Here is a 20,186-nt window from a genome sequence, read left to right on the forward strand (position 1 = left end):
CAATTTCAAAGCAACATTTTTAGCTTTTAGTCTTCCAATCTTATGTTAATCTATTCACTTAAAGTTCATTAGTAATTTGGGAATTTAAACTACTAAAAAAAGATTCTGAGCTGTAAGTAAAAGGCACCACTGTTCTGAAATATTAATAATATTTCTATTGTATGCAGCCTTTAATAAGCTCAAATTTGCACCTCATTTCTTTAAAACCACATTCTTGAGATGTTTATTTTAGAAGTCTCTTCTTCAAATAAAATGAATAGTCACCATTGTGTCTTTGATTTGAGCACAGTGCCATTCTTAAGGAGTAATATAATTAAAGATGAACGTATTCCACTATGAATTAGCCTTATCTGTGCAGAATCCTGACTGCACTGGCAGCACTGCAACAATTATAAAATATAAACAGGCTCAAATCTTCATCAAATAGGAAACACATTTTCTCTAGCAGTATAAGTAATATAGTGAGCAATATATGTAAAACTATCAGCCTGTTTTTCTAATAATCATACATTTTTGAATAAAAGAAAAAATCAGACTGAAAAAAGACAATTATTTTACTGTCTGTTTCTTAGATATCAGAAAGAGAATTTTGAAATTCATCAAAGCTAACCTTCTGTTATGTACAACAGGCTAAGCTGAAAAGAATGTTAACAAGTTCAATTTTCATTCAATCAGCACTACTGCTCTCTGAAATGTTTCATTGCAGGAAAGAAATAAAAATAATCTATATGGTAATTATGAGGATGAATCCCCCAGTAACTTTCAGCTACATGAAAGGTCAGTTCTATTCAAGATATTTTATCAGTCCCCTGCACATACTCCTGTCCTGTCATTTTAAATCTGAACAGCATTTTATTTTCCCATTTACAGCTACCTGCAGAATTAAGTACTTAAGCCAAATAAGAAAAAAAAAAAAAAAAAAAAAGAAATGTTGAATGCTGGCAAAGGCTATAATAGCATGGAGATAAATCGTTCAGCTGCTCTCTCTCAAGCCTCTGGGGCTGCAGATTTTTCTTCTCCTGGTGCACTGTGGGTATTCAAAACTTGTTCAACATGATTTCATTTCATTTCAGGCACTGCCTGAGAAAACTAAATTACAGAATCAATCATACAGAAGGTCAGAGTGAGACTTCATTACAAGTATTGCATGCTTGCATGAATATCTTTCATTTATGACTGACCCAATATGTCACAATAGCTGTCTAGTAAAAATAATCCACTTTCTGAAATTGATGTACTACTGATGTCAATGCTACTCAGCAGGCTGGGCAGATTAGAGAGAGGTGTTAAAAAAAGGAACCCTCAGGAGCAAAACTTGTAGTTTTATAGAATTGCCACAGTTTGCAGATTAAAATATTTTTTTATGGGCAGCTCAACAGAAAACAGCATTAATATAAAATATTGGGGGTTGATTTTTAATGAGAATATTGCTGTTTATTTCTGCTTATTTACATTCAAGTATTTATAGGGATAATATTTGCATCATGTAAATCCAGGCATTCTTTGAAGTCAAATGTACATCAACACTCCATTTTTCAGTAACTCCTTTTTGAACATCAGAATTTTATTTACATGTTATTAAAATATTAAAATTAATCAAACTGCCTCCGTTTTATCTCCTCTTTTTGTTGCTGTTGCCTATTTTTAAGCATTAAAAATGCTGTAAATATAAAAGTGTTGAGTTTCTTGCTAGTAATAATGAAGTTAATCAGCATTGTGATAAATTATCCCTCTTTCCACAGTACGTGTATCATAATACCATGAACAACTGTTAACTCTAATCTTTAGAAATAGCTAAGTCATGTTTATGCTGAGAATAAATATACAGATATCTTTCTTGCACCACTAGTGCTATTTTCAATATAATAGTACATGAAGACTATGTTAAATCTTTTTTTCTTTTTCTTTTTTGTTTTCCATGTGTGTGTCTTCCTGTGAGTAATATGTGAGATACTTGCAGAAGCATTATGTGGTACCCAGCCAACTCCATACCCTAAGGGAGACATAGGAAAACCTTGACATAACCTATTTTTAACCATGCCTCTGGCGATTCTGCATTCAAGTTTATAGGTGAACATGTCAGGTAGTACATAGAAAAAAGCCAAAGACACACAGTATTAATCATAATTCTGTCCAAGCCCGTTTTATTTTTTCAACATTTGTGATTTAAAATCTCATGACATTTCTTCAAGGTGAAATTCTTCTACCAGGCTTTGCAACAGGGTAGGACTACATTTACCTAAATTAAATATTGCTTACAGTAAAGCTCTCTAATGCTTCACGAGATAAGCAATAAACTCAATGCAGTTAATATGAAAATAATTTAAGTTTGTATTCAGCTCAAGAAGCTTTAGTGATTAGCAGTACACCATTAATACAGCGTTTAAATAAGACTATCCCAGCATCGCTGGATAAGAACATTGTTCTGTAAGTGTATACGAACATCATAATTATTTTACAACCCCATCTTTAGTTCTTTCAGATATAGTAAATTCAATTGACCATGAAATGAAATTTCATAGTCAAAATGCCTCCTTTACATTTTTTTATTGCTGCAATAAAGCTTTTATAGCTCCAAGGCAAGGTAATTCATGAAATTTCTAATTTAAAGATGAATTCTAATATTATTAATAAATATTTACCAGTTTAATAAAGTGCACATTTTCTACATAAAATATGATATAATGTTTTAATTTTTTATTTTTGAAATACAGATTAACTGCTGTAAAATTTGACTACCAAAGAGAGCTACGTGAGTTCAGGGCAAAGCTATGCAAGGACCCTCTGTTAATGTTTTTAAACTCCCCAAAGCTACCTAGCATTTATGAGCAGAAGAGAAAAAGACTACTGACTAGAATACCATGGCAGGGGCCACTCCATCTCACAGCATGAAACAAATCAAGCAGTTGTGGGGAATGTCTGACACACAAACCTCCCTATGTGGCTCCTCCATATCAAATCACACAATTCCTCATCAATTCTCTGCAGCAAAACTGTAGCACACAAGTTCCAATCCATAGCTTTGAACTGGAAGTCACCCTAAAAAATACAACTGGACCACTGGGGTAAGAAGGCAGGAGCTTCTCTGCATCTTTTCACCTTTTTCATCTTTTCTTTTTATATGGGAACAAATCTTATCAATGGAGTCAGTGTAAACTGTGCCATTAATTTCTACATTGCGCAGTCAAGGGAAAAGGCAAAGATGTGAAGCCTCCCATTCAGCACCAGAAGAGGTGAGTGAAGAAAGACAAAATCTAGAGGCCTCTTCTGGTTGGAACTGTTAAGGTGACAGCATTTACTCATGGAAGAATCATATTCAGTGAAAGGCTGCAAAATCAAAGGGCAAAACTGGGCCAGGTTACAAACCACTTGGTAACATTGAGGGGGTACTCAGACCCATCACACCAATCCAACTCACAATATTTTCTGACCAAGTTTCATTGTATTCAGAGCATACACTCTCCATCACTTTTGTTTTCAGGAACAACATTCCTAACTCTCATATTTTATTAATCTGATCTTCCTTCAGAAGGTACCCAAAATGTACAGTGCAAAATGATATCTAAACAAATACTATATCCTTCAAAGCCTGTTTTAGGCAGTGCCTGTTTTGGACCCACAGAATGACTGAATTCTGTACCTCCTTAGTAGTGAGCAGCTTGTGGTTCACTCTGCATTAGTGCTAGCTACTCTTCATGACCTCCAAAGAAATATTAAAATTTGAAATGAAGTCAGCAGCCTGTAGAATTACAGAGAAATATTTACTGCCTGTTGGTTTGTAAATCTTTAATTAATTTTCACTTGCCAGAATAATAAAAAAGAAATCACAACATAACAACACAACCTTTATTACAGTCCAGCAGTAAATATGTATTTTCACTATGCCAAGTTCAGCAAAAGGTCCTATATAAAAGAGCTAATCAGAAAAAAATATAGTTGATGTAAAATATCTGTTCAAGCTAAACATTCACTCGCTCTTCAACATGCTACACAGAAATGAATTCTAATTGTAAGCACAGAGTTTAAAATGCTGAGTAGGATAAACTGGCTCACAGCTGTGTCCCATGGCTGGCACTATGGATGTCACTGCACAAAGCTCTTAGAAACCCAGGCTGGGAGATCCCCCGAGCCCAAAGGGAAACACTGCAACACCATGGGAACTGCCCCTCCTTTGGAGACTGCAGCCCTACAGTGCCTATAGGTTCTGCAGGACACTCCACACATCCCTGCTTTTGATTGCTCTAATTAACTCTGGAATTAGCCTCACAGTAACCATCACTCAGCTATTCCACACCCAGATCATGTCTCCATGTTCTTGAGGGCTCAGACAAGCCCAGGAAGAGAAGACCACCCTGCCCCTGCCTCTGTGGCCAGCAAGAGCACTGGACACAACAAGGTCTTTTTATGGCCCTGTATTTCTGAGTATTGTCAAGGTAATACATCCCTATCACTCTATTATGAGTTTTAAAAAAAACCAAAAAACTAATTAATTCCCTTTTATAAAGAGTTAGCCCACGGAATATACAGGGTGAAGGGAAATACACTGCTTTTTACCTGCTGCCATACTGTGTCTGGCTCTCCTGAACTACTCCAAATACTGCACTCTCAGAATATCCTGATGGATGTCAGATGTGGGTCCTACACTTCAAATACAGACAAGGAATTCATTCTAAATGCTGTAGTTCACCCTGGCCAACACTATGGTCTTTCAATTCTTGACACCAGTGCCAACTGTGTAACACATTTCTGAACTTTAGGAGCACTTGGAATGCACATGATGCCAATGAATATGGGCTTCCAAGTCCATTCCCAAAATGAAAATTCTGTGTTTGTAAAGCCTGACTGCTTCTTCACAAGAGATCTGTTCACAAGCACTATAACATTGCACTGTACATTAACAAACATGTTTATCTTGCTGAATCCACCAGTATTTAACCCTTAACCATTTGACAACTGCCTTAGGGAACTGAGTAACAGCGAATCACTGTTTGCTGTGTAACAACACGTGTGTCATCGTTCATACAGAACACGCCTGACACATGACACAGAACCCTGACAAATGCTTGGTCAGGCACCCAATAAAACACACAGATCTTCTGAGGGGTCAATGAAAACTAAGAGATGGCACAGATCTACATGTGACACACACCACTAGGCAATGGGAACACACAAAGAACCAGACCTACCATATGCAGTCCATTGCTGTGGATGACGCCGTCTTGCTCCACGAGATTCCGGGATATTGTAATAGAGGGAAGATCCAAGCTCTGGGGGGGAAACTGAGGTGTAAATTCATTTCCTTGTGCAGGCAGCTGGTCTGCAAGGCCCTGAAAGGGGAGCAGGATATCTGCCATGCCCAGTGCAGGGTCTGATTCGGGCGGGGGGGTAATGGGTGGGATTTCAAACTCCTCGTCCCCAAGGCTTGGCGTATGGAACGTCTGCTGGAAAAGGACAGGCAAACAGTGTTAGGGCACACAGGGCTCAGCAATCACCTCCACACCTGCAGTCCAAATCCTGGTTTGTTCTCAAATGCAAACTCTATAACCAACAAAATTTTTAAATTTCATGTGCTGAATGGGTCTGTGGATCATTCCGATTAAAGATTTAAGTCTCATTATCATATGGCTTAAATGGAGTATCAGTATTAACAGTTTTTTAATGTGTACTTAATTAGCAACATCTGTCTGTTGTTAGTCCGAATATCAGCTACATTGGATTTGGCTGCATAACAAACTGCCACTTTATTGATATGTTAGTAAAATAGCACAAACAGCTTACATTACTCTCACGCTTCATAAAACACTGACAATTTCGTAGCCCACACACAACAGGAATTCAGCACTGACCGTTTCACATCTTTTGTTTGCTTTTATCCACTAACAAACATGAAATATTACCATTCTTTATTTCTTTTCCATCCCCAAAATACAGTGAAGCCTTTTAAACACAGGTTGTAATTTGGAGGAGAGATGTATGAAAGCGTGAGGGTGATTACAGCAGCTTCCAGTGCTTTCTGAAGCAAGCCAGCTTTGTTTGAACAGTAGGTTTGTTATGAACTAAACACCTGTTAAGATGCCTTGAGCAAAACATTTACTGCCAGTTATCTTCAGGGTTTGTGCATGTTCATACATGTGCATGTGTCTGTCAAAGATAATCTTTATTCAGAGCCTGTATCTGGCTTTAACATTGCTGACTTTTATTTGGAAAACAAATGAGCTACGCTTATTCAAATTTTCTGAGAGTTAAATGAACTTTCATGTATTATTTCAGGTCCACTGCTACTTAATAATAGAAATTCAGTGCTAGAAATTAGGCCATTTTAAATGTACCCAAATCAGAACTGCCTTGATCAAATTGGGCAGTTGGCAATCCTAAAATAGGCACTCTTGTCTTGTTCTGGATATGCAAGGCTGCTCTGGGATTTGTTTGTTTCCATTAGTTCAGGATTCAGGTTGGGGTGGGAGGGAGAATTGTTTTATGTATTAATTACATTGTTTGAAAGAGTGACTTAATGCCAGTTAATTTAAAAATGATAAGTTCAGTGAAAGATCTCATTAACTGCTGCAAATTGTCATCCTTCAAACTGTTAATGATGATATAAATTAATAACCGCTTGAGAGAAGATGGAAACTGAAACACAAGAAAAACCTTTGCTTGCATATAGAACCTGTCAGCTGTCATTATTGGTCTCACACCAGAAATGATGGGGTCCCAGATTGCTGCAGTCTGCAGCACCATCAGAGTCTGCTGAGACTGTGCCCATCTCGCTCCAACTGCAAGGCTCTAACTTAATTCTGGATGTGAAGGCTGGGCCTGGATTAGGGAGATGCTTGACTTCCCCACTGCTATATTACAAAAGGTGTGAATTTTTCTTCTCATGGACCCTGTGGTTCACAAGCACAAAGGATGGATTGGCCAGGAGAAGTGGTTGGCTAATGAACATAACCCTATGGCTGCATTTGCAGTTATTTTGGCACTAATGTGGTCTAGTAACAGATGCAACTGTAATTTGTGACTCATTTGCTACCCCATTACTGCTTAATGAAATCTAACATATCACATTAACAATACGGATAAACACTCATTCTTGATATGTGGCATTTGGCTGTTTTCATTACCACTGTAATTAACACTTGAAATATTATTTCAATAAATATTTAAGGTGCTTTAAAATGAGCTGTAGTAATCATGACATAGAGACAGAAAACATAAAGCAAATGTGTGGCTTCTAAGCCTGAATGTGCTCTAGGATTACACTCTTAAGGCATTATTTACAGAAATAAAATGGGATTCTAGCTCAGCAGTGCTCAGGCCCAAAATAATACTGAGAAAGCTACATTCATGTTAATGCAAAACCACTATAATTAAATACATTGTAATGCAGTAATTGCAAAGTAAGGTTCACGCTTTAATATGAACAGTAACACTTAATCATATTTTTATTCCTTGTTCAAGCAAAAGGGTTCAGTGAAATCAGTATTATTATAGTACATTTGAACCTCTCTTTACTTGACATATTTATGAGATATTAGTAATTATAAGAACTGGATCTTTTTTCCCCATCTAACAGAATAATTCCAGGACATCTGCAGAAATATATAGCACAGCTAGATAATAATACAATTTTTTAGTTAGAAAAGTAGCATTCATCTTAATACTTATAGTTTAATACAAATGGGAGAGTAAATTGATGAATACCTTTACATTTTTAAATCCGAATTTAATTCTGAGTGTATAATTTATCCTAATATGCGTATATCTTTAAAAAAAAAACAAAAAAAAAAAACAAAACCGCAAACATAAAATAGACATAAAATTGAGAATAAAATATATGTAATCCAAGAAGAAAGCAAGCCCCTTAGTGAAGTAGCCTTAAATCCAAATCACTGGGCTATTCAGTCTGTAAAAAAAGCCTGAATAGTATGCAATTTGGGACTGCAGAAAGGTGGTGTTATGGCCAAAAGATGGTATAACATTTGTGAGATTTATCTTACCAATCACATTTTTAAAGTTATTAACTTTTCAAATATTTATATCTCACACATATATTAAAAAAAAACCCAAAACTGTGTGCATGGTTAAATGCCATCTGTACTGAAATGTTCAAAACATTTGTTCCTTTTGATAAAAATGCAAATCTGGAGAACTGTTGTATCAACATATAACAGCCAATGTCTGACACGGTGAATTATCACAGCTGGAATTAAATTGTCTCTGAACAGCTGCTGGCAGCAGAGCTTTCATCAATGTTTGATTCAAATGTAGGAAAGAAATTCTACAGAAAGAAACATCATGTTGTCATTACAGATGGGGTTTGTGTTCATTATCACAAATAACACTGGAGCTAGTGCCAAACAATATTCCCTTATCTAAGCAGTCTTGCTGGGTAAAAAGAGATGGTGACCATTGTATAAATGATTCATAAAATCCTACCCTTAATTCTAACCTTCAGATTTATTGTTACACCTTTCTGCTTATTTTCTCTGAGGTCATTGTTTTAGAAATGCACAGGAGTACCTGTGACTGAGTCCCCACTTACAACAAGAAAATCAGGGCTTCCTGGTTTTCTGCCCTTTCCTCATGTTGGGAAGATCATTTATGACATGCACCCTATAAAGAGTTCTTGTTCTCCATATTGCTGTGCACAAACTAGACAGTCCATGGAATAAGAGCTTGGGTTTCAAGGATGAACAAAGGCAGTTTCTGTCTGGACTTGAGGTTGGGATTAGTGTGTTGATAGTCTTTTAACTGGTTATAATATATTTATATGTATATGACATTTAACTGGCCCCACCTAGCAGAAACATGGAGCCTGAAGTTTCCACACTTTCTCCTGTTTCCATTCTCAAAGGCAGTGATCAAATATATCATCTGCACAACCCAGCCAGCCTCCACCAGCCCAGCCTCTGGGTTTGTTCTGGACCCTGGATTCAAAAGGTTCCTTGATGTAACACATGCATTTCATGCAACAGAGCTGGCTTTGGTTTTCTATCTCGTATGAGTATTAAGAACCCAAATTAAACCATTTGTATCTATAACAAAAATTAGAACATTAGCTAGTAATGACTACTACTAAGCTTGCTTTCAAAGTGTACACCTACTGTGCCTTTTATTTGTTTCCTTCTGTTCATAATTTCCATACATAAAGCAGATTTGTTTCTATTGACATGCTATGTAAGTAAAAGCCTTATGGACAGCTAAATTGACTAGTAATGGAGAGCTGTCAGGTTATTTTCTTTCTCATTAAAGTCTTTATTTTGTGCTCCATAAAACACACAGAAATTCGGCACTTCACTCTTCATCCATTCAAAGTCTGTTAAATTATCACCACAAACAGCAGAATATGAGCATAGATAAAAAATAAAAACATCTACCTCATTTGCAGCAAGAAATGCATTATTTGCTTCTGCCATGTTCATGTAGTTGTTATTGTTTCCAAACTGAAAGAAAAATAAATATTTGGATTTAATGTATGCCATGATAAACTTTCCTTTACCCCATCACTGGCATAGAAAAGGTTGGGGGAAGAAAAAAAAAAACAATTAAACCAAAACCAACAAACAGATAAAAAGCATTTGCAGATGTTCTTTGAAATCAGAACTCAATTGGATTCAACATCATCATCATTATTATTATTATTGTTATTGCATACTCTGCATCCCCCAGTCTTTACAAGGAAGATATTCACGTGTATCTCTCCAACTTTCTTTGCCCAGGCAACAAAGCCACCCCAGAGACCTAAAGGTGACTTTGGAAATTAAGAATCCGTTAGGAAGAGACTCCCAGGAAAGACATTTCTCCATCCTTTCTGATGCACATTATAATATTTCTGCCAGTGATCCTGACCCAGAGGATGCTGCCGCCAGAAGTAGCTGCTGTATTCCTACTCCAAGTGGACCAGGCTTCCAAGAGCTGAATCCCAGTAAGGGGAAGAATAAGAATCTGCAATGCTGCTCCTGAAGTCCCATTCTTTCGGTGAAATTGAAAAGCCAAACAATCCCCCTTTGTTTATCTTTCCCTGCAGTGGAGCTCCCACTCTCCCAGTGACCATTAACACCAGAAAATGTTGCAAATCAGACAAACTGTCCAACACTGAGACCCCGAGATGTGCCCAGTGCCCCCTTGCTCCCACTGAGGTGTCACTCTCATGCCACATGCCATGATCACAAGGGATTTCCAAGGCCAGTCATTTCCTCCAAATTCTCAAGTATGAACATTTGTTGAGGAAGGTAGGTACTTTTACTTCTACAGACTGAACACAGACAAGAAAGAGATTATCAGCATAATACTGTGCCTTATGCCCTTGAAGAGCCCTTCCAAAGGCATGCAGGCTGATAACCAGTCCTGCACATGCTCCCAGAGGAGGGAGGCATCCAGAGCCTTTGCTTCAAGGAACAGACACCAGGCATGTCAGGCACCTAGAGTAAAACAGGCTTTCACATGTGCACACTGCTCCTACCAGGCACAGAGCACAGTGCAAGGTACAGTGCTGAGCAGGGGAAAAGTCCCCGTGCTGTCCCTACCACACACTGCTGCCAAAGCCACTCCCTTAACTCCCATTTTCTAGTTTCATGAAACAAATTTTTTAGGAAGGCTTTTTTTTAATCTTCTCTTGCCATATCTTGGTGGACCTGCACCCCCTCCTCAGCCCCACAACAGCCAACACTCCCAACAGCAGCATAAGCTCTGCCAACAGTGCATGGGGACAGGTGACCATGCACTTGCACAGGTTGTTCTTTCCAAACAAGAAACTCCGGGGTGCTTTCAGAGCAGCTGAACCTGTCCTGAAAGGAAAACCACTTTGCTTCTGCTCAATTTGCTACAGCTGCACTTGGTCCCTGACTGTTTTCAGCAGTGAAATGTTTCAGACTCTCCAGTTTCTCACTGGAGGGACCAGTGATCCTTTCAAGAAAGGCTCTTCCCCTGAAAACTGAAACATCCACTTCTGGCAATAAGACCAAGTTAAAAGGAGGTTTAAAAAAATTAAAAAGAAAGCCTTGTGTACCTGTTGGATTGACAGATTGACTAAATAGGACATCAACAAAATTAGGAGACACTCATAGGGGAGGGAAGGAATACAAGATGAGATCTCTCATTCTGAAGTAACAAATTCCATTTGTGTACTTATCATTCTGAATCTTTCAACCTATAACACATGTTAAGCAACAGAGGCCTTAGCACAATATGTGGGCTGCCTCATAGCTATTAAAACTCTGTTATCCCCAGCTATGCAGATACTCAAGTAATGTCATCCATTTTTTAAAAGCCCAGATGTCACCCATGTTTGGAGATTAAAAAATCCAAGTAAAATTGCACATTCAAATGACTGTTTTGGCACATACGGATGTGTGTGTGGATTTGTTGCACAAAGACACTACTTCAGCTCAACAGTGCGATCGACAGGATAGAATTTTTCATGTCAGTTAGTGGCAAACTAAGAATGATTTACATGGAAAACTCGATGGCTCGAATAGAGCTGTTCTTTCTACAGGAACAAATAAAAGAAAAAAAAAAGAAATCAAGTTCTCAAAGGATACCTAAGGGCAAAGGCACACTAGACAAGCATTACTCTAACACTGGATAAATAAGTGGGGACAAACCCTACCCTATTTTAATGACCTTAGCATCCTAAGGGCTCCAGTGCCCAAAACAGAAAGGTGGCTGATTTTTTTTCCTTGAAGAGTAAAATTGTACATTGTTCTGATGTACATGTATTGCTCACAGCACAGCTTTCTCATTGCCAGGGTGGTTTTCTTCTTTTTTGCTTTATTAAAGTAAAACAATGGGGAGAGTGACAATTTAATTTTCCGTTTTATTAAGACTCTGGAAGCAAATGATATAACAAAGAATGTCAAAGCTAAAAGTTACAGGTACATATCCTTCAAGTCATTCTGCTCTTAGGCTATAACATTTAAGACCCCATTGTGTATGACTCAGGCAATGATGTCAGAAATTGGAATATTTCAGCTTTTGTTACTATGATCACAACTAATATTCTTTATTTTTTGTCTCTGAACTAGAAATCCATTGACGGCACATAACAATTATCAGTGAGTATTTCTAAGATTAAACTTCCATATTATTTAATGGTACCTATAACAACAAAAGAAAATAAAATGGTTATTATCTTAAGGACCTAAACAATTCAAAAAACAAATTAAGCTTAGAGTGAAATAAGAACTGGGTTAGAAATCCTCTTCTGAACAGTTAGTCTGCGAATGTAATTACTGAAGAAACTACAGCTAATCAGCTGTGAATTGTATCCATTAATTAGTATTTGCCCTGGAGAAATGAGAAAAATCAGTAACAATGTTAACACTGCAATGCACTGATGAGTACTGAAACACAGGGCCCTCAGCATTTAGTCAAGCAGGTGGCTCCAATGGTCCAAGTAATTTAAAAAGCTCTCACCTGAAGTGCAGAGCTGGAATTACAAAGCACTTCTTGCATATCTTTGTATCTATATAAGGCTATAATTAATGGCTTTTAATTTAGAAACACTTTGTGATCAGCTGGGAACAGTTATAAATCATTCTAAATAGAATGGGTTCTTGCCTATTTTAGCAAAATAATTTTTTGTGAAAAGACAATATTTTTCTCCATTTATTTTCTTCACAATCCCTTGCTCTGACCCCTCATAAACAGCTCAGAGCATTGGTACAGCTGACAGCAGGGATTCAAATTAAAGGGGAGACCCAGAAATTTGGGCTGCCCAGGTGGACTCCCAGAGGCTCCCACCTGTTGGGTTTCCCTGGGACAGAAGAGTAAGATGCAGCACCTAGTCCAGCTGTCTCTTTGTTTTAGGATGCTGTTGGGATGCTTGGCTAAGAACTTTGCCAGAGCAATTAGCAAGGTTTTGCATAAACTTTTTCATCTGAAGAATTCAGAGCATTCTTGCTCTGCAACTAGGAAAGAGTAAAATATCTCCAGCTTCCTTTGGCAATACACACCATTGCATTACAATTTTTTCCCTTTGGTTTCAGTTCAAACTCTCTCTTCAGTTTTGATGAACACATTAAGTGGGAGTACCCAGCTGACTGCCACCACCAACCCATGGAAACCACAGGCATCTGCCCATTTCAGGAAATGAACTGCACACAAACAAAGCCTCTTCTGAACTTGCTGTGAATCACAGCTTCCATTCTTCATGCAAATCACTGCATTAAAACTACAACAGTTCAGTCCTCTACTCTTGTATGTTGGAAGGGCACCTGAATCTTGGCCGTGCTGAAATCCCTCTGGGCAGACATGAAGACTGGAATGAGACTGGATGCTTGGTTTACCAATGCCTTGTATAAAGCATGTCCAGAAAATTCACTCATTCTAAAATAGCTGGTTGAAGCTCAGCTCTTCTCTTTGACTGCCAGACCTGAAGCCAAACACCTGGTCTTTTTCAGCTTCTCTAGCAAAGGTGTATATTTGTAATGCAAAGGGAAATTCACACCCTCTCCTTCCTCAACAGATGCCCTAATGAAGGCCAAATCAACTCCTGCCCAGCATTGTGGATATCAGTCTGTATCACTGCCACACTTCTACAGAGTGTGTGTTTTCTTAGACCAAACCTCTGGGGCCAAATGTTAGGCTGTTTGTAAATCAAGGGATAAGCCACTTGGAACTGACACAGCACAATGCTACTTGGGTTTTCAAACTACCCTTTGTACTCACTAGAGCTTAAAAATTGGTTGGTTATGAAAGCTGAGACTAATGAGCAATTGTTTTAAGGCAGAATTCTGATATGATGAACACCACAGAAAACCCTTGGCAGCTTGGGATAAAAATCAGTGATTAAATGTCCACTGAGTCTGAATTCCTACTAAACATATCTTCAGAAAATCTCAAATGTTGAATTGTGGCCACTCTCTGGGCGCTTTGGCAACTGTGATTGACTCATCGTCACAAGAGATAAAATAGGCAAAAGAGAACTTTACACCACAAAACTGTAAGAGTTTTACAAAAGCTTCAAAACTAAAGTAAATAACATTTAAAGGTGTTACTATTATGGACACACAGAATAACATTTTGAACCTATAAAAGTTAATCAGAATTTTGCTACTGATTTTAATGGAGAAATCATTTTACTTACAATGTTCAGTCATTAGCATTTTTTACAACTTGTCTTTAAATCAACTGACTTGTGGTGCAATTCTAATCTGAAAAAGGTTAGAACTCATATCCAACTATTCATCTCCTCAAGAGGTCACATACAGAAATACATAAGCAACTTAAAACCAGACATAAAGGAGCACAGACATCTCAACAGTATCTCAACAGAACTAAATTGAACGTTTAAAATACCAATACTTTTACACTCAAAAAGAAAATTTAATTCAGCAGGTAAATTTGTTAAATATGCCAAATAATTCTTTTTACAATACTGCTGTTTAATAGTGCAACATGAAGGAAGAACCACCACTGGAAAGGTTATTGTTCCAGCAGAGAACAGCAACAAAACCAAGAAATGTGAATAAATTTCTCAAATGAAAAACTTAAAATATATCCAGAACAGGAATTAAACACATTTTATCATCTACTCATAGCTAATCCATCAACTTAAATTTTGCTTAAAAGGAATGACTGCAATCTATACTCAAAGACTGCATATCATATATCTGAGAATAAATTAAAATAGTAATAGTTACGATAGAATCCACTCCCTTTTTTTTTTGGTTGGTTGGTTTTCTTCGTTTTTTGTTTGGTTTTTTTTTGTTTGTTTGTTTGCTTTGTTTTTTTTTAATTAAAGAAAACCTTATACCAACTCTTACTGGAAAACAGAATTCAGACTTAGTTATCATGACACTAGCAGTCCTTTCATAATTATTAGTTAAAGCTTAGTCAAAATACACATTTCAAGTTTGTCAGGACCGTATTTCGAGTCAAACTTCTCACTGCCTGTAGAACAAGCTCTGAACAGTTCTATCACAGCACTACATGTCCATTGTGTAGGTATTTTAGGCAGTTACACATCCAAATTCTATTATTTCTGACACCAATTTACTGCTCATGGAAAATGGCACCCTCAAATGAGCACACTTTCAGTATTTCTGCAGTAAAATTGGAACCCATATTTTTTAAAATATAGCCATTAATAAAATCATTCTTTTAAGGTGTGACGATTCTTGTGGTTTTCATATAGAGAAATATCAACTAGCACAAATACATATTATGGCAAGAATCTCAGTTTTATCTTCATATTTGGCAAATTAATTCCTCTGAGGTTACACTACTCTTATGAGTAAAATGAAAGATAACAATCCCAAAAGATGTAATTACAGACCAAAACTAAATTACTTTGCAGGTCTAAGTACTGTATCTTAATAATTTCACTGGAGAACATCTTCACTGCATTCGGGCAGATTTGATTTTGCTGCCTGACCAATAATTACAGCTCTGGCAAATACAATGTCTGATAAGGACATCAATTAAGAATGAGCATTGTGTTATTTAAAAAAAAAAAAAATTCATCATGTTCACAGCCTGTCTGATTGAATGAAATGCCAAATTAAATTAATGGAGATTGCTAAGTCTAGCTGGCTGGTGGGGAACCATGCAGAAAGTGGGACAGCATAGACAATAAACTGTCTGTAATTAAAAGATGAGAAGCTGGACTAATGCTACTTCAGCCTGATTATTCCAAACAAAACAATATACACTAAAATTATTCTGGCAACAGAAGTAGAAGGAGTGGGAGGAGGGCTGGGACAGGGGACCTTTTTCTTTAAATAGTATTAACTATCACCATCTACAAGCAGCAGTGTCCTCACCAGATGCATTAAATTAAATACTGAGGGGGTTCTCATCAGAAAGCACAATTTATTTTCTCAGTGAACATAAAATTCTCCAATCCTTTCTGTTCTAGATGGATATCCAGCTAATCTCTGTAGAGGCTTTAGTCCTAAGTTATTATGTCTTCATAGGAGGAGCAGGGAGTTCTTTACTGGAGAAGCAAGTCATTCATGGAAGTTTCAATACTTCTGAAGCAGTAGATGGTATCCACATAATTTTATAAAATACAAGTATTCTATTTTGCTTTTGCTGCTAGAAACAATGAGGCAAATTGTTGTTTGACAGGTGCCACACCAGCAACGTTGTTAGGGATTCATATCATTGTAAGTGAATGAAGAATTGTTTTAAACCTTCCAAATGTAGAAGAAATTTTATCTCAAGATGAATGCAAAATGGTAGCCTTGATTTTGACACTACATTGGTACCCAGAGAAATTTTAGGACTCACTCCTCTGGCAGGATGCCAGTATTTTGGAAGGTACGTGTTGCCCAGCACCAGAAGTATTATCACCACAGACAATAGGCAGCTCTAGGAGGTTTTGGGTTGAGTCACTGAGCAAAAAGGAGCTGGACCAGATGCAGGCAGAAGACATTTGGGTCAGCCTCTGACCACAGGTCAGTCACCACATAAGGTATCCCAGTTCCATCTAAGAGCAAACTGCACAAGGGTAGGGACATGTGCACAGACACAATGCTTCTGTCAGCAAAAGACAACATTTTGAAACACTTTCATGAAATACTGGACCACTAGGTAACATGTACTATATATGCCAAGTTTATATTTGGGATTTTCTGTTCATAATTTTAGAACAAATTTAAGATTAGTGATTTTATAGAATAGTACAGTAGCAATCCACTTTCTGAGACAGACTACACTGTTTGCTTATTATTCAGGAGTTCATTCTGGAAGAGGGTTAATTTCCTGCTAGGTTCTGCCTACAAATCTGCTGGGACACATCTTCATGGACTTATGAAAAGCCACCCAGAAATGTCAGCCTTGGTGACTTTGGCCACCAGAGCCTGCTACACAGCAGTTATTTCTCTCCATTTCTTCCCCATCAGGATTTTCCATCACACCATATCAGGACCCTCCAATGACCTGGAGGGAATGCAGGCCCTGTAGAAAACCAAAGATGTTCCTACAGGGGGATTTCATGCCAGAAAGCTGCATTTGTTTACAACCACATCACTGATGATCAACAAGCCAACAGACAGGAGCACAAAACTTTAAAGTATGAAGTACCCATCTTTGCTGTCACATTCTCAATCCTGAATTTTAGGCAAATGAATAATCTCATTACTGGTTCATTAATTATTGAATCTGTTCATAAATATGTGTAGAATCATACATGTGATGGTCTTTTTGATATTTAAAATCTTAAAGCTTTTAATTCAGGGGACCATTTAGATTCCAATTTTTGAGTCTCAAACATCTGCCACACTAATTGTTATATATATGCTTATATAAGTCAGGCTATGCCTGTATATATATGTATATATACATATTCTCTAACTCTGCTTAGAGCCAAAAAAAAATCTTTGTGGGATAAAATACTTGAGTAGATCCAAAAGAAAAACAGACATTTATATATTATTCATATAGCCTCAATATCCATCAGACACACTGCAGATAGTACAGATTTAAAAATTTTGGAAAGCAATTAGAATGGAAACATTTGAAGTTACTTTAAAAGCTTTCAGCCAGCAAATAAAAACTTTGACAATAACAATAAAAAGCACTGACTTAATCTCTGTGATTCCAGCCAAACGCTTTAATATAAACTCCTTCAGTGAGTTCCACAGCCAAAAGCTGTAACTGAATGATATTTTGCAAAGTGTGATACTGAACGAGTCTTAGGAACAGTAGTGAAAGGAATATTTAATGGTCTCATGTTAGACATTTTCAGATCTCTTAAGGAGGACACATTCTATAAATGTTTTTATATGCAAGAAGTAACGTTGTATGAATATGCACAGTATTATTCTGCTGACTGACAGTCAAGGCAATTCAATATATGCCAGACTTTTAATGCTACTTATTCCATATTGAAATGCATACATATTAAAAGGTGGTTCAAAGAACAGTACTGGTCCTAATATTTATACAAGATTAAGGTGTTATAAAATTAGTCTGGATCTTGAAAGTGTTCTCCAATACAAACATACCAACAATTTCGCTGTTACATGTTCAAAGAGTTTCAATTTACTATTTTGACTCTTTGTAGAAAAGAATGTCTGTCCACAGTCTGTGGAGCTGTGCCTTCAAAGGTGATAAAATGGACACTCAAACATAAATCCTGGATGTATCTCTGTGTCTTCCTACATATGCTAAGATTACTTCTCCTCTGTACAAGCCTAATGCAAATAACCCACTGAGTTTCACGTTAAAAAGACCTTACAAGATCTACAGATGTTACTTCCCATATTTCTGAAGTACATTCCCTATTCACCACACCCTGTTATTGCCTGAAGCTTGAAACACAGAAAGATACCAGATGTTAAGATATTCAGTTATAAATCCAAGGAGAGGCCACTGTAGTTTAAGTCTTTGTTTAAAAATATATGAATATTTAAAGAACATGTTTTCTTGCTTTGTTTTTTAACCTAGACGTGTTTGCAGTGATGAACTATGAAATTATATTCCAAACCACTCTCATGAGCACATACTTGTTGCTAAAATAAACCACATTAGGCATAAATGTCATGGAAGGAAAAGATTGGCAAAATGCAAAAAGAACTTACTTATATTGCCTCTGTTTGTATGTATTTTTCTACAACTGTGTGGCAATTTTGATTCCACACGAGCAAAGGACTTTTCACACATGCAGTTTTCATCTCACCCTCTCAATGTACGTATTTGACATTACTCTAAACAGCTGAAATTCTGCATAAGATTTCATTTGTGATGATATCCAAGGACGTTTGGCAGTTACAACATGCTCTTCTTACACAGCTGCTCTAAAGAACGACTCAGGGCTTGAGCCCAGTCAAGCCTTTTCCATGATCCTGTGAGAAGATGGAAATGTCTCTTTTTTCCATGACATTTATCAAATGGGAGAACCACAGCTTCTCAGAATGGCCTCCAACACACCCACAGAATAATCTGAAAAAAGGACCCAAACCAAGTCTGTGGCCCTGCTGCTGGGGCTGCCCCTCCTTACCTGGTTCCCCAGTCCTGCCCAGGTGGGGGCAGGAGCACTGGGTGCCATGGCTGGAGCCACTGGAGAGCTCCAGCACCACCAGGACCTGAGAGGAGCAGCCCTAAGGCACCAAGAACAGCACCAAGGGCCCTTCTTCAGCCCCCCTCCTACACCTCTGAGCACACCTTTACCCACAGCAGTTCAGCTGCTGCAAGGGATATTCATATAGGGAGTTTTGTTTGGTTGGGTTTTCTTAGAAGGTAAATCCATAAACACACAACTGCTTTTGTCATAATGAACATTTCTGTTTCGCTTCCCCCTTTGAGGAATTAAATTCATACAATCAAGCTGTTAATCATGTCTACCCCCCCTTTATTTTATATATACTGTCTAAGCATTGAACCTAAGCATTTCTTAGCATAATGACAGCATTTTATACTTAGGATCCCAAGAAATACTTTTACATCACTATATTCAAGATTACTGTAACATTTTCGCACACGAATTTAAAGTGATGTGATTATACTGCAATTGGGGCTGTAAGTAGCTTTTCTTACAATCTTATATCAAATTTCACTCACTTCAGTGAAAATTGTGAATTCCATTCTAGACTGTGAATCAGCTCTACTACACTAGCAAATTATATCAAGTTTTAAATGTAAAATTGATAGAGAAAGGGTGAAGCAGATGTAGACAGACATTTTATAACAATCATAATGGAGGATCAGTCAAGATACTTTCAGTCTAAAATCAGTACATGCATAAAATCTTAAATATCTCAACTCTCAGCCATGCTGATAACATGAGTTCCTGCATTTTTACATGAAATTAAATGCTTTCCACTTTAGAAGCATTCATCATAACCAAATAGATAAACAGCATTTTTTAAAAGTCTCCTTTAACTCTACTTCACCATGTGCAAGGCTGTACAAAGCAAGCCTATTGCAAAGACAGCCTGTGGGATGTAACTGCTCTTATTAAACACAGACCCCGGGGAGCAACTGAGGAAAGGCACCCAGAAATGCCCCAAGCCCAGCAGCAGACCTGGCACCAGTCACCTTCCAGTGTTCCTCAGGTGATGACATTTTTCAGTCCGGAAAACTCAGGTGTGTTAATATAGCAAAGATCACAGATGTATTTTGTAAACAGGCACACAACAGATCACTTCCTCCTGTTTCTTTATTTCACATAAATCTGAAACCTGGAGGATTTCTCCACTATTTTTAGTTGGGGCATGATTACAAGTCCCACAGCAGGGAGGCCT

General features: G+C 37.5%; 1 protein-coding gene across 4 annotated transcripts in view; it reads right to left on the bottom strand.

The window, feature by feature from the left end:
* The window catches only part of TOX3 (TOX high mobility group box family member 3), a 99,327-nt gene that overhangs the window by 16,229 nt on the left and 62,912 nt on the right, over positions 1-20,186 (bottom strand). For 3 of the 4 annotated variants that reach the window (XM_088171888.1, XM_014882885.2, XM_088171889.1), the window contains 2 exons: positions 9,375-9,440; positions 5,187-5,441 (listed from right to left, as the gene is read on the bottom strand). In XM_088171888.1, the coding sequence (XP_088028014.1) occupies positions 5,187-5,441; positions 9,375-9,440 (321 nt within the window). The remainder of the gene's footprint in view (positions 1-5,186; positions 5,442-9,374; positions 9,441-20,186) is intronic. The other variant, XM_014882892.2, reaches the window with a different exon arrangement.

The sequence above is a fragment of the Sturnus vulgaris genome, chromosome 12 (genome assembly GCF_052056855.1).
Source record: "Sturnus vulgaris isolate bStuVul1 chromosome 12, bStuVul1.hap1, whole genome shotgun sequence".
Taxonomy (NCBI): domain Eukaryota; kingdom Metazoa; phylum Chordata; class Aves; order Passeriformes; family Sturnidae; genus Sturnus; species Sturnus vulgaris.